The following is a 14,230-nucleotide window of genomic DNA, read 5'->3' on the forward strand; positions in this document are numbered from 1 at the left end:
TTGTCAGATAATCTCCCAGCGTCCAAGTACATAGTCGAAAGAGAAAAAATAATTTAACGAATAAATTACCAGTCTTCCTTATGCCATAGTGTATGCGGCTGGTAGTTTAGTTAGCGAGACTCGGTGGACTTCAAACGGGTTTCTGAGTAGTTAACTAGTTATGAGAAAGAAGCAAAAAAACCCCTTTTTGTAAATTCCACATTCTTAAGGCCGAGACTGTCAAAACCAATAATTCTAGAGTGTGGAGATTGATATTAACTCATCAGGATGTTCAGCCCGCCTTTTTCTATTTTTATCAATTGTTGATTCCTTGTCTGTTGAAACCAAAGTCCTGAGAGAGTGAGTATTTTGGTACAGCGCCATGACTTTTGACAGTAACTATACAGCATAGGGTTCGACCAGCTTGCGTAAAATGTAAATTTGGGGGAAGAGGATTTAAGCACGCCTTCATCAACAAGTGGCGCAGGCTCAATTGTTGAATTCCCAACCTGAGAGAATTAGCATTTTCTTCTTCCATGGTCCGTATTTCTAATTGGCCTTTTCTGTATGTATTTTTCGCTCAACCTTCTATTCTCTGCTTGTACAAGAACTGTCATCTTTTCAGTCCAGACTCCGGCGCAACCTTGGAAATCAACAGCTCAGCCCTATGGGGTAGGAAACAACTAACCAATAAGGAGCCGATCTGATTGCACCAAGGGATCTTGACACACATATTGACTTGCACAGGCATTTCAGCTCTTCTGGGGTTTGTTGTTCCAAAACCTTACCCCGGGGCTGAAAACAACGGTGAATTTGCTGTATTCTTCTTCAAAGCATTGCAGAAGGTTAGGAAGGAGTAAGGTAGCTGATGATAACATTGTGGAGCATTCTATTTAAAATTTTGGTTTCACTAACGTTACCATTGCTCTTTTTGTCTGTATAAAATTTCTCACTCCATCCATGAGTAGCTGCGACTAGGCTGGATGCATCAGGGGTATATTGATAGGCGGGACAGTTTGAAGACGGTATGTTAAGCCATTTTCGGATAAATATAAAATACAATGATCCTGGCATAATAAAAGAATCCCTCGTTTCGAGCTCTAGACAGTGAAAGGGAGGAGGAATATGGTTCGCAAAAAGGTCCAAAGGTTCCCACATTGCCTTTGTTTTTTTTTTTTTTTTTTCCCTGGGAATTAAGGGAGAGGGGAGCGGGAAGAGAATGAGAGGGCGGGAGGAGATCCGTACGTGTATATCCCTGTTCGGAGACTGGATAACGCGTACTTGGGTCTTTGCTCCCGTTTCACACCCCGTGTCTATTCATGCTCAACAAGTTGCCACTGACTCATCAAAAGTGCTAATCTCATGGAGGAACGTTGTTGTGTGTTGAACCTAAATCTAAACTATAAATAATGGGAGAGGAGAGGCACTAATTAGGGTAGCCGCAGTATCCACTGAGTAACAACATTCTGCCTTTAGTTACGACAAAAGCTGGGTCGTAATAAGAGCTACCAAGGGCCAATCCACAGCGGGTCTGGATGTGAAAAAAAAAAGAGCCACACACTCCTGCTTCTCAAGTGAATTTAATTGATAAAACGCAGTGTTTCATGCAGAGTATGGAGGAATATTCACTACATAGTACATAATAATAATACAAAAACTCCATAGCTCTCGACTTCTTCAAATCCAACGTTCCTGACTCAGAAAGTGGCCAGAATGAAAAAGCACTCCAACCAGGAACCGCACAACTTGCAACATCTCTATCCACTTTGCTCCGCAGGTCCGTCGCTATGCGGTGTTTTTGGGCCACTCGCCTTCCCCCTCTGTGGATCTCCTTGCCGTGACTCCATTCTTTCCCACGACTGGGAGGTCGAGACCACCCGCGGCTGAAGAGTGGGATTTAATATAAAGGAGGATTTTCGTGAATTTCTGCTGCTGAAGATTTGCGGTTGTTTTGCCTCGTGCCTAGTGCCAGGAACGAAACGAAGAACATGCACCGTAATATATTGTATCGTAAGATTACATCTTATCAGATCGGATCGGATCTGATAATAACTAACTATGGGCCGTCATTCTGTTGACTCGCCAACCACGGGAGACTTTTGCCCCAACAGACCCTTGCTCCTACCATAACTTTCTGCATCGGTTGAACGGGTTGGCCACATTCCACACAACCAGGGTCTGCGAAGGGATGACTCGGAACTATCCGTATCCGTATTATCACTACGGTCATGACAAGGGCATCCCTTCCTCAGGGTAATTTTGCTGCCTTGTGCATTTGCCCACTCATCAGGTGATAAGTTAAATCTTCCGGCTCGGGTGTCGGATAGTCCGTACCTCCGCGACTTGCAGGGTAGCTCGCTAAGATGTCAACGGCTAAGCACGGCGCGACAACAACAACAACAACAACAAGGAAAGTCCGTCACTGGCCTTGATGTATGAAATTGCGCGGGTGCATGTACATGGAGATATCATACCCATCGATATCGATGTTGATACCCTCGGCTTGAGCCATGTTGATAATACTAATGTGTGAGAGTGAGATAGGGCCAACTTCCATCAACCAGTCAGTATCCGCGCCTGTCACAACTGGACAGGCCTGCATCTTCCCAGCAATTGTTTTTTAAACTTATTATACCTGAATGCAAGAGACAACCTCCCTTCTGGCCTGGATTTATTTCTATTTCTATTTTTTATTTATTTATTTATTATTTTATTTTCTCATTTCGTCTCTGAGTTTGACGACTATCACAAAAGTCTTGACTCTGAGCATGCCAAACCAATCACCCGTTAGAACTTTTATCAATCCCATCCCACAGAACAACAGTATAAACTAATGTTACTTACTCGCAGTTTGAACCCTATCATTGCACTTCTGGTTCCTACAGATATTATACGCTCTTATGATACGAGAAGAGGATATACATCAAGTCCCCCAGAGTAGACGGGTGTATCCTGCTTGTCTCTCCTTTTCTACAGAAATGCAAAAAATCAGCACATATGCTATCCTTGTTCAGATCTCCAGCATTAACACTAACCCCCAGAAAAGAGTGGCGGCAGTGGCGCGGAACGACGAGCAGGAGGCGGAAGAGTGAATGGATTCAACCTCCTATTTATTGAGCTTGTCCTGCTCCGTGGGCGAGCGGCAGGCTCTCTTAGAGAGAAGGGAGCAATAGCCTCGCAGGAGGTAGGAGAAGAGAATGTCTGGAGGTGTTCTTTTGGTTTTGTTTCACAGCTGCGCATCGGGATGGCGCTGACCCTTTTCCAATTTCTGATACTTGGATGCTGTAGAAATAACTGATATGGACAGAAGAGACTTTGCGGACGGATGACCTAACACTAATACCGGGGAACCTACACTTCTTCCGAGACAGGAGTCGTGAATGGATTGTGCTTCAGATATGACGGCCACATGTTCAAATTGGGGTTTTGTTCCGAAGTCCCTAGGACAGTGAGTGGAAGATGCCCGTGAGGTCCGGAATATTAAATGCTACACACATGGTGTCTTTACGCGGTCGAATGTAATCGGCGCGTACAAAACATTGGTGTTTAATATAATAATCCATTATATCTAACCCACGACATTAGCATTGGTAAAATTTGTATATAAAGGTGGCTGGCGCGCGAAATGACACAACCAGCTGCGTATGACTGTCTATACATATATGCAGTGTGCATGTACATGTTGCAATACTATGCCTTACCCCAGCGCCATTTACTCTAGGGCCAGAAGCACTCAACGAAAAGACTAGACCCTTCACCCCAACCGCAACGTAAACCCCGCCCCCGCCTCGGCCCCCGCCTCCCCTCCAGTCCCATCCCCATCCCACCCTCCAAAGACATTCGCAAAATCCAACCGCGGCGCCTCTTGCCCCCTCTTCGGTGCCTCAGGCGTCTCCCGCCTCCTCCTCTTCTCCATACCGGCCTTAGAAGGGAATGTCGGGAACATCTCCTTTGCTTTAGGCTTGGGATCTTCGCGGAAATAGGGGTGTGATAGACATGTTGCTGCGTCCGGGCGCGAGGTCGGGTTGAGGGCTAGCAGGTGGGAGAGGAGCGTTAGACCAGCTGTGGTGAGGTAAGGGAATTTCGAGCGGGTGAGAAGGGGGACGCCCCCGTCTGTTGTGGCAGTGGGGGGAGGGGCGTTTACGGGGAGGCGGAGGGATTTAGCGTTGGGGAGGGAGCGGAAGGAGGGCCAGGTTTGGGTTGTCGGGGGGCCGGTGAGAGCAAAGATCTGTGTTTTGAGTGTCAGTTTTTTTTTCGAATGTTATACAAATGAATGATGAATTTTGTGTTTGCAGGGGGTTATACCTTGGATAATTGGTCGACTTCATTTTTGCCTTGGAATAGCGGCTCTTTTGTTAGGAGCTCACCAAATATACACCCGATACTCCACATGTCAATCTCCGGTCCATACTTATCCGCACCGAGTAATAGCTCTGGAGATCGGTACCACAAGGTAACCACCAATTGTGTCAATTTTGGCGGCGGGTCGCCGTAATACCTCGCCATGCCAAAGTCTGCAAGTTTGATTTCGCCCCGGTTGTTCATCAGCAAGTTGGATGTTTTCAGATCCCGGTGCATAATCCAGTGTGAGTGTAAGAATTCCGTAGCAGACATGATCTGCAGAAGTAGCGTCTTCGTTTCTGAGGGTAGGAACGGTTCACGCATGTCGTCGAGGAGCGTCTTGAGGTCATGTTCGAGGAAATCCATGACGAGGTACACGCTGCAGCGGACAAGGGAAGTACATGAGGAGAAGAGCTGGTTAATGATTTCCGGTATCCGGGCTTTTCAGGGGGTCGCAACGGGGATGGTTGCAGAGAGAAATCTTGCAGACTTACTCATCCATGGCGGCGCCCATTACGACTTCGCGTAGATGGACGATGTTTGTATGTCGTGACTCCAACAGGGTTTGTATCTCCCTGAGTCCGGTAATTGGGAAGCCGTCCTTACAATATTCCATCTTTAATCGCTTGAGTGCCACGATCTCGCCCGTAGCAATCTCCTTGGCTCTCGATACTAGGCCGTATGACCCTTCTTCGATATGGTTTAATCGTTCAAAATTATCAATATGTCTGCAGGGACTCCATTCCGGGGCGGGAAATCGTAGAAGAGAAAGGAGCTTGTTGTCACCAATGTCGTGTTGCGCTTCTGGTTCATTGGATAGTCTGCGACGTTTGGATGGCCTTCCTACATCGCCATTCAAACTGTCCTCCTGAGCCTGCAAAGAGCCATTTGCCGCTTCATCGGTTCGTTGTTGCACAAGCAGTTTCTTCTGCGCCTCTTCTTGTTGACGTTGCTTCTCAGCTTTGGCGCGTTTCCGTTCTTCCTTTTCCCGTCTTTTCTGCTCGAGAAGCGCCTCCGTTTCAGCATCATCCTCCGCCCATCTTGATTTCGGAGCGCTAGACATTATTCATCTCAATGGCCAATGTGTCGGTGCCTGATGTCCAGACCTCTTTGTCTGGGATATTTGTGATGGGTTAATTATGGTTTAACCAGGCTGATATTGCTCGGAGCGGATCTATATTTATGCGGGCTGCGGGCAGAAAATCACGAACCTTGCTCCAATTTCTTAGCCAACTCCACTCTGCAACACCATATCTATCCAGTGGATATACATTTACTGTTCCTGCCTGCGATGGAGTGCAACATGCATATCGGGATAGCAGGTACTCTTATCAATCATCTCATTAGCTTCATCCCGCACTACTGTGGTATATAACCGTTGCCCGACTGCGTCGCTTCGATCTGACTACCTCGGTAACCACTCCAACAATGATCGAGCCGTTCCAGGTAACTAGGCCTCTTCAACGCCGTGGACAAACATCTCAATGCTAACAAAGAAGAATAGGCTATTTTTTCGGTGCCTCTATCTTGCGAAGCTTGTATTGAGGATGTATCGAAATCTCTCCATGCTCTTGATGGTAGGATATACATCCTTATATCGATTTGCGCTCTTACCACTGCAATTTAATCCAGAAGTCTAAGATTGGGCATTATTTAGGCATCAAGAGTGTCCAGGGCAATTTGAAGGACCAGATCTTGGTCGTCGAAGGAACTGCTGCACCGTCTGCTATAGTTTCTGCAATCCAAAACACCGGCAGAGATGCCATCCTCAGAGGATGTGGGACTTCAAACAGTCAGTTCCTTCCCTTGTTTTTAATTTCACTTCATATTTGCATCATCCCCAATTTCGGAGAGATCACCGCTCACCACCTTTCGTTGTATATTTTTGTGGGACAAGATGCCTCAGTATGTATTTTAGAAACACATGCGAGTACCGTAAAGACCTCAATCCGTGGACTCGCCCGCATGGTCCAGGTCGCCCCCAAACTGACGCTTGTTGACCTAACTATTAATGGGCTTGATCCGGGGAATTACTGGGCTACAGTTCGAGAGAAGGGAGATATTTCTCAAGGGGCAGCATCGACTGGGAATATTTGGGAATCTCTGAAACAAAACCTTGAAGGATCAGAATCGTCACGGGGAGTATTTGGCCAGGTAGAAGTTGACAGCAATGGAAAAGGGAACGTTTTCCTCGACCGTCCTGTTGCGGTATGGGAGTTGATTGGGAGGAGCATGGTGGTGTCAGCGTCCAAAGAGGGGCCGTTCCGGAAGGAAGATCCGAACACGCTGGTGGGAGTTATTGCCCGCAGTGCTGGGATCTGGGACAACAATAAGATGGTATGTTCTTGTTCTGGAAAGAATGTTTGGGAAGAGCGAGCCGAGCAAGTTTCAAAGGGAATGATATAAAAAAAAAAAATTGAAGTAAAAATTTGCCACAATTTCACAAAGTTTTGCTGCCGAATGTTTGAAGAACGTCTGGGTTTGGATTCTCATTCTCGACGAATGGTGTCGCCGAAACCAAGCAGTTTCGCCAGTCAAAGGGCTGAAGGGCTTCAGAGAGTTGGGAGAGATGATGATTCAGATGGCTGTATAGGGGCAAGGCAAGGCTAAACATGCGGTTGTTAAGTGACGGATAAGAATTTTCCAACATTGATACCATATTCATAGCCAACGATTGCAGTTTACACGAGACATGAGAGTTGCTAAATCGAAGCTGTCAAGCCACACCCGGGTGGCCTCATTATAACCTCTGACCAGGAGTCGATTTCATGCGACTCCAGCTGCAGTTGTTGAACCCTGGCACATGGGTCAAACCCGGACTGCCGGAAGTCCAGCCATCCATCACGAATCGGTGTCGACGGCTGTCACAGAGTCTCGTGTGGACGGCAACTCTAAGATTAAAATGTAGAAAAGTGTTATCTAACTCTATCCTGATATTATTTGTGAGATATGAGCCAAAACATTTAATTTTGAACAGCTCTGTACTACTACTACCTGTCAATGTGATGATATTGTTGTTGGGTTTCTGTTTCGTCCCCAGCCAATCTGTCGACATGCGTCCTCAAAGCGCCCTTAAAAATTAGCACCCCCTGCGAAGTTGCTTCCAAAGGTCTGGGCACCAACGTTAACCAACCAACCACCAGCCAGCAATGCCATATCTTTCTTACATTCATCTGTGAGTGTTCAAGTCGTAGCGAGAAGCTGGGAGCTACATTCTGGACTAGCCAAATCATGTCATTTTCTGCATCTCTTTCTGCAAAACGTGGAATTTGTCTAGCCAAGGGTAGCGTTGACCAATTCCCGGCTCTGGCAAGTCGCATCTCACAAATCGTGTTTCGTCTCGTTAGCTGATGCCGGCATGCTGCACTGTCTGGGCTGTCTGATCCTTCTACAGGCTCCTGGAGTGATACTATGGCTGCCCCACCGTGACAAAGATCAGGTTTAGGCGTCTTTGACTCAACGCTGCCCCCCCTTGTCCACCCCTCTCTAACCAGGTCGAGACCACAAACATCTACCGGCCCGTTGCCTTTTTTTCTCTGAGAGAATCCCACTGTATTCTTGCCATGTGAGGAACCATTGCCGGAGATTTTCTTTTGCTGTTGAACAACCTGGCTCTTAGATGCATCTACTCCGCTTGGACGGCGGCAATTTTGATCTTTCAATCCCTCTTTAACGTCATTCATTCATTCATTCATTCATTTGTATATTTAATCCCGACAAATACGATTGCTGGCTGGGCCTCTCCAGCTTCGATTCGACCAGACAACCTTTTATTTACTGAACAAAAGTTGTTCCAAAGTCTATTGGGGCTTTCGGATGTCTCTTGACTTATCTTGAGATTGATTCAGACATCCTGAACTTGTCAATCTTTACTAAATTGTCGCTCATTATATCTTTTTTGTGGAGACAAGCTTTAATCATACGAAAAAGTGAGAATTATGATGGCTATCTAAGGCCTGCATGCAGTATCGCCCAGCCTTAAGAACGCAGGCATCCCAAGTACCTTGTCTTACGTTAACCCGAATAGAACCTTCTGTTGATTGCTCGGCGGCTACGTGGTTAATTTGGCAGGCTGGTTTCCTCAAAAGAGGATCAACTGCACGACGTGCCGCCAAATCACAGCCATCACGCGCCCAGAAAACCCCCATCAGCGAATTGCAAGAAGAAACCACCCGATTTAGTCACCTCGAGGTAGATAATACGGCCAACTTGCTCTCTCTTTCGTTTCTCCCTCTGAAAACAAACATAATAACACAGTATACAAACAAAAACTACAACTAACAGTGTGCGAACTCGAAATTCGCTAGCGTTTACCTAATCCCTTTGATCGTCAGCGGTTGGAACGTAAATCCCACATACTGACCTTCCGTCCATGCTGTGGGGCATACGTTTGGAAGTCCCACAATGTCTTTAAAGCAGGTAAGGGAACATGGAGATGGTTGGTCCTCACAATAGCTTTGGGTGTATTTTTTGATCTGATAACTTCTTTTTGTATCGAATTAGGAGATCGAAACTTGGGTTCAAGCTCTTGCGAACTACGATAACAATGAATTTGAGGAGGCGCTAAAGGTCTTTAACAATATCGCGGATACATCGAAAATCCTTTTCAACTGTGGTGTTATCTATGCAACTCTTGGAGAGCATTACAGAGCTGTACGTTGTGATGAAAAATATAGAAACCCCCAAATATCTTAGAGGAAGTTTCGAACATGTATTAATTGGGCACATAGGTTGAATGCTACCAACGAGCCGTAGGTCTCGATCAGTACTTCGCCGTCGCATACTTCCAACAGGGTGTCTCCAATTTCCTCGTGGGCGATTTCGAAGAAGCTCTCGCGAATTTCAACGACACCTTGCTCTACTTGCGAGGAAATACGTCAATTGATTATGAACAACTGGGGCTGAAATTCCAATTGTACTCTTGCGAGGTGCTCTTCAATCGGGGGCTATGTTACATCTATCTCCAGCAAGTGGAGGCTGGCATGAAGGATCTCGAATATGCTTCGAAAGAAAAAGCCAAATCAGATCACGATGTTATCGATGAGGCTATCAAGGAGAACGCTGAAGTAGGTCATCCCCAGCCTAAAGTCTGTATCCCGCATGTTTTGTCTAATATAATCTGCGCAGGGCTACACTGTCTTCTCCATCCCCGTAGGAATCGTTTACCGGCCAAGCGAAGCAAAAGTTAAGAATTTAAAAACCAAGGAATATCTTGGGAAGGCCCGGCTAGTGGCTGCTTCTGACCGTGCAAATGCCTTTACTGGCTTCCAAGGATCTGAAATTAAGAGAAATATAACAGAAACGGCACGAGACGACCGACCACCCGAATCAATATCGTTTGCTGCTTCAAATTTAGTCCAGAAGGGGCTGAGCAGCCGTGGCGGGAGGCAACAGTCAGAACCGCCCATCAGCAGAAACATGTTTCCACCAACACCACCGCCCGAATCGGAGAAGCCACCATCCGTTGGGGGTGGTGGCTCTCCGAGCAATTCTTCCGGTATGTCAGGGCGCGGACCCCGGCCTCCGATGTTGGACTTGGATCGATCAGCCATGCAATCCAATGATTCCGGAGTAATGGCGGCAAGGCAGACGGAGAGGGTGCGAATTGGAACCGTTCGAACTGCTTCGGAACCTCGCGGACCACCTTCTAGACAGCCCTCGACCATGCGAAACCGTGACCAAACTAGCCGTCCTTTGTACAGGGAAACGACACGACGAATGCAACAGGACTCGACTTTTGCCGCTGTGAACGAAGACGGATATCCTGATGAAGTCTATAACATGTACGCCAATAATTCGCGATCGACTGGAGCTACACGGGGCCTAAGTATGAGACGTGCCCGACAACAACCACGGTATGTAGAGGATGCCGATTATGTTAGTGACGGGTACGACGAGGAGTCTCCTGACGACGCAGAGTTCGAGATGATGGGTGCCATGCCTCCACGCTCACAGCGGCGGCAGCTGTCACGGCGGGCAGATATTCGCAAAATCCGAGTCAAGGTGCATGCCAGCAGCGATGTGCGTTTTATCATGATTGGCGCATCGGTTGGGTATAATGAGTTTGAGGCTAAGATTCGGGATAAATTTGGATTTAAGCAGCGGGTGCGGCTGCAGATGCAGGATGATGGGGATATGGTTACAATGGGTGATCAGGATGATCTTGACATGCTGCTTACAACGGCAAAGCATGGGGCAAGGAAGGAGGGGCTTGATATGGGGAAGATTGAGGTATGTCTTTTGTTTTCCCGGCTTATTGCCTTTGTAACCTTTTGTGTTCTGCAAATGCGTATGCTAACTTTCGTCGATTTTTCGCTGCAGATTTGGGCACAAGAAATGTAGTAGTTGCTAATATATAAACTCTCATCTCCCAATTCCCCCTTTCCCTTCCATTATCATAGATGCATATTTATGACATTTCGTTTTCTGATATTTGTTTTCATGAATCTACTACGTCCATATTCCTCTCTACCATGACTATATACCATCAATGTTCATCACATCTATATCTATCTTGTCTTCCTGTAACCTCACATAGCCACTCTCTTCTCTATTTCTCCTGTGGCTCTTTCTTCTTAATCTCGGTTTTGTTACTTTCTGCGTAAGGAAAAAATTTATTTAAATATCACAGCATCATCGCAAAGATGTTATATGGTGTGACTGGAGGAATTAATCTTTTGATTTTACCTCCTTCGCTCAGTTTTGTTACTTTTTCCTTTTACGGCTTAACTACCTAACTAGATTTATTTTTATTTTTATTTTTATTTTTCGGATATTTGACTCATTTCCATCATTTTATCGACTTCCGTCTTCACATATCTCTGTTTTTCATAGCTTTCTTAAATGGCATCCTGTTGGTCCTCACTCTGTTCCTCATGCTGCTGATATGTTTTCCCCTACGACAGGCAGTTGTGAGCGGAAGGATTCTGCTTGAGACTACCATTATGTGTTGGTTATGGTCCTCTAAATTCCCTGTGTGATAATTGATAACACTGCTGTTATTAGCTTGCACTCTGCCTGTTGAGCAAGTTGATTGAAAGAAGAATCATGTAGGACAACTCGCAGAAGACGTGTTTAGTAACTATTATTTTCTACACTATGATCATAACTATATATTAACATCAATAATTTCTACTCAGTCAGCAATACGCAAATCCCTTTGATTGTTTAAAATCTACCTAAATAACCCCACCTGTTATTCGAAAACTGCTTTGCTGTCTCTTCAATCTCAACCATGGTGGTTAGGGTTATGACTAAGCCTACTCCGCAAGGCTACTGTAGCTACAAGCGCAACAAACAAGCTCCACCTTCAACATCCATCACCGTTCAAGGTTGCGGATAAGCATGATATAACTATCCACATACACATTCACATCTATTTAGATAAATATCATAAAACAATCCAATGCTACGACGGCTGCAATAATGACTGACATTACACCTCTCCTCAACGAATGCCTCAACTCCCATGGCGCTGCGGGGATTCAATCCAGATCCAAACCCGGAGAAGACGGACGACCGTCGACAGAAACGGTGGATGAGTTTTTGAAGGAGGCATATAGAATAGTAGGTTAACAATAGCAATGGAAACATCGGAATATATTAAGTGTGCTCTTGGCCAGAACCCTTAAGCTAATATCATAACAGAATGCCCACATCACTTCCCTGCTCACCTACCTCAAATTCATCCGACAATCATATCTCTCCACCACCACTCCCCGAGCCCCTTTCTCCCATAATAACCTTCCCCCACCAGCTATCCAAGCGTACCACCCACTCAAACATCAAAAGCACCAGCTAGAGCAGCATCACTTAGCAGACGCAGACCGCGACACGATCGACTCCTCCACCGCACTCCTTCTCCGCGACCTCTCCAGCTCAATCAGCAACCTTGCCTCAGCCGAAACCCTCCGCCAAGAAACCCAATCAACACTCCTGCGCAAGAAATTCGGCCTCGATTTCAAGAACAGTGCTCTGTGGAAGTGGGCGGCGGGGGGAAATGAGCTTGAAAAAAAGGCGGTTTCGGTTGAGCAGGAACGGCTGGAGGAGACAGAGAGGACGCTGAAGACTATTAGGGAGAATGTGCTGTGGTGGCTGAGGAGGAGGTTGGAAGGGGTTGCGGAGGTTCAGAGGGGGATGGTCGAGAAGAGGATCGAGAGGGCTAGGGAGAAAGAGAAAAGCATTTTGTATAAGATGGGTGGCATGTCTGGTGTCGGTGTCGGTGTCGGTGTCGGTGTTGGTGTTTGTAGGGGAGATGAGAGTGGGTTGCCATTAAGGGATCGCGTTGCGCTTGGTGCCGGTGCTGGAGATATTGCGCCCGATATGATTGATGAGAAGGAAAAAGCGGAGATTGAATCAAAGCTGACGCCGGAGCAGCTGCAGCTATTTGCGCAAGAGAATGATGGGCTGCTGAAGCGTTATGAGGATAATTTGGGAAAAGTGCAGTATGTTCTTGTGCCTTCTTTCTCGTATGGGAATTCACTTGTCCCTATCACCGCCATTTCAACAAATATCACTGGGCATCCAAATTTGAGCCATACTAACCCATTCCTAGGAACGCTGAGAAATCCCTCCTGGAGATATCCTCTCTACAGCAGACACTGGTTATGCACCTATCTACGCAAGAGGAGTTCATAAACCAGCTCGTTACGGATGCGGTTAATACGGAGACCAATGTAGGGCAAGGAAACAAGGACCTCAAGCGGGTGGCTGAGCGACGAAGTACGGCTCAAGCGGTGTTTTGGGGGACTGTTGGGCTGTGTACATGGCTGGTTATCTGGGATGCGATTTTTTGATCGATACAATTTTCTGAATCTGGGACTGATGGGGGATCGATATTTTGCACTGCCCCCAACACTCGACATCCCCTTCTCCCCCCTCTCTCTATCTCTCTTCTATATATCTTGTTTCTATCTCTCTATCTTCTCTCTATATAATTGAAAAATGATTCTGGGTGTACGTTTTACACATCATGTGACCCCCCAGCAAAATTTTACCAGTGATGCCAAAATTGATCCTGTTATATTGCGGCATCTATGTGACATTCTGCAGCCAGTCTGTGTTTTCTCTCATCTCTTTTCTGTCAGCTGCCGACCTACTCTTCGTTCATAGATCAATCCTTATATCTCTCTGTATCAGACTGCGTTTGAAATGTTAAGTGTGAAAATCTAGACATTTTCATTCAGTTGAATGCCAATTTACAGCTGGAGGCGGGTTGGGGATTGAAGATAAACCTGCCGACATCCTCTGAGGTAGCTGTTATTATCCAGGATCCCCCCAGAGGTAGGCATGTATAATCTTGTTCAATCACCTTGATTCTGTGACACTATGGGCGGGCATTGTCTTCTCACATCTCAGAGTAGAGGTGTTTGTTTAGTTCGTTTTCTGTAAATATCTCAATACCAGACTGTTTTTCTTTGTTTTTCTGTTGCAGTCAGCTAATGAACTGTGAGCCACGGCTTCTCTGATGATATTTTGCACTTCTGACGGGTTTATGGGTGTAAACATTTCTATACTGCTATTCTATCACCATGCTGCAGAAGGATTTTTTCATCTAACCACTGCTCGTCTACACCTAAATGTATAAAACAGCTGACTGCTGCAACATTCCATTTCCCCTTGGACTACAGGTATATATGAATATGACTGAGAAATACTGTATATTCAATATTCAGGGTGTTCGATTGAGCTTGTTGCAGTTGCCAGTTCACCTTGTTTGCTTGTCATGTGATCGGTGATGATAGTATATATCGGGCCGAAGTGAGTGGAGCATCGCTTGACGTAGAGGATGTAATGATCAATTCGCTCCTACGTACTCACCACACAACCACTCTGTCCAACCGTGTGCGCCATGCTCCACTCCACCTCCGCCTGCGACACCGGATGTGCTTTCGATGATTGAAGAACTTAT

At 46.2% G+C, this 14,230-nt stretch overlaps 6 protein-coding genes across 6 annotated transcripts; 3 read left to right on the plus strand and 3 right to left on the minus strand.

The window, feature by feature from the left end:
- Window positions 1-2,045: 2,045 nt before the first annotated feature.
- On the minus strand, window positions 2,046-2,491 carry PAAG_12236 (hypothetical protein; the record flags this gene model as incomplete). The annotated part of the gene is made up of 2 exons (XM_015847751.1): window positions 2,046-2,337; window positions 2,454-2,491. 2 exons carry the CDS (start codon window positions 2,489-2,491, stop codon window positions 2,046-2,048), a joined length of 330 nt encoding a protein of 109 aa, XP_015702663.1.
- A 1,242-nt stretch (window positions 2,492-3,733) lies between these two features.
- PAAG_06500 (cell division protein kinase) lies at window positions 3,734-5,383 on the minus strand (the record flags this gene model as incomplete). The annotated part of the gene is made up of 3 exons (XM_002791715.1): window positions 3,734-4,207; window positions 4,285-4,699; window positions 4,815-5,383. 3 exons carry the CDS (start codon window positions 5,381-5,383, stop codon window positions 3,734-3,736), a joined length of 1,458 nt encoding a protein of 485 aa, XP_002791761.1.
- Window positions 5,384-5,748: 365 nt separating this feature from the next.
- On the plus strand, window positions 5,749-6,913 carry PAAG_06501 (superoxide dismutase 1 copper chaperone; the record flags this gene model as incomplete). The annotated part of the gene is made up of 4 exons (XM_015845907.1): window positions 5,749-5,766; window positions 5,825-5,897; window positions 5,978-6,657; window positions 6,791-6,913. 4 exons carry the CDS (start codon window positions 5,749-5,751, stop codon window positions 6,911-6,913), a joined length of 894 nt encoding a protein of 297 aa, XP_015700133.1.
- A 397-nt stretch (window positions 6,914-7,310) lies between these two features.
- PAAG_06502 (hypothetical protein) lies at window positions 7,311-8,003 on the minus strand (the record flags this gene model as incomplete). The annotated part of the gene is made up of 1 exon (XM_015845908.1): window positions 7,311-8,003. One exon carries the CDS (start codon window positions 8,001-8,003, stop codon window positions 7,311-7,313), a length of 693 nt encoding a protein of 230 aa, XP_015700134.1.
- Window positions 8,004-8,724: 721 nt separating this feature from the next.
- Window positions 8,725-10,662, plus strand: PAAG_06503 (NADPH oxidase regulator NoxR; the record flags this gene model as incomplete). The annotated part of the gene is made up of 5 exons (XM_002791718.2): window positions 8,725-8,739; window positions 8,824-8,973; window positions 9,051-9,386; window positions 9,448-10,551; window positions 10,642-10,662. The coding sequence occupies 5 exons, from the start codon at window positions 8,725-8,727 to the stop codon at window positions 10,660-10,662; spliced, it is 1,626 nt and encodes a 541-aa protein (XP_002791764.1).
- A 1,083-nt stretch (window positions 10,663-11,745) lies between these two features.
- PAAG_06504 (syntaxin) lies at window positions 11,746-13,115 on the plus strand (the record flags this gene model as incomplete). Its single annotated transcript, XM_015845909.1, has 3 exons — window positions 11,746-11,886; window positions 11,968-12,764; window positions 12,875-13,115. The coding sequence occupies 3 exons, from the start codon at window positions 11,746-11,748 to the stop codon at window positions 13,113-13,115; spliced, it is 1,179 nt and encodes a 392-aa protein (XP_015700135.1).
- Window positions 13,116-14,230: the final 1,115 nt, after the last annotated feature.

This window comes from Paracoccidioides lutzii, assembly GCF_000150705.2.
Source record: "Paracoccidioides lutzii Pb01 unplaced genomic scaffold supercont2.18, whole genome shotgun sequence".
NCBI lineage: Eukaryota > Fungi > Ascomycota > Eurotiomycetes > Onygenales > Ajellomycetaceae > Paracoccidioides > Paracoccidioides lutzii.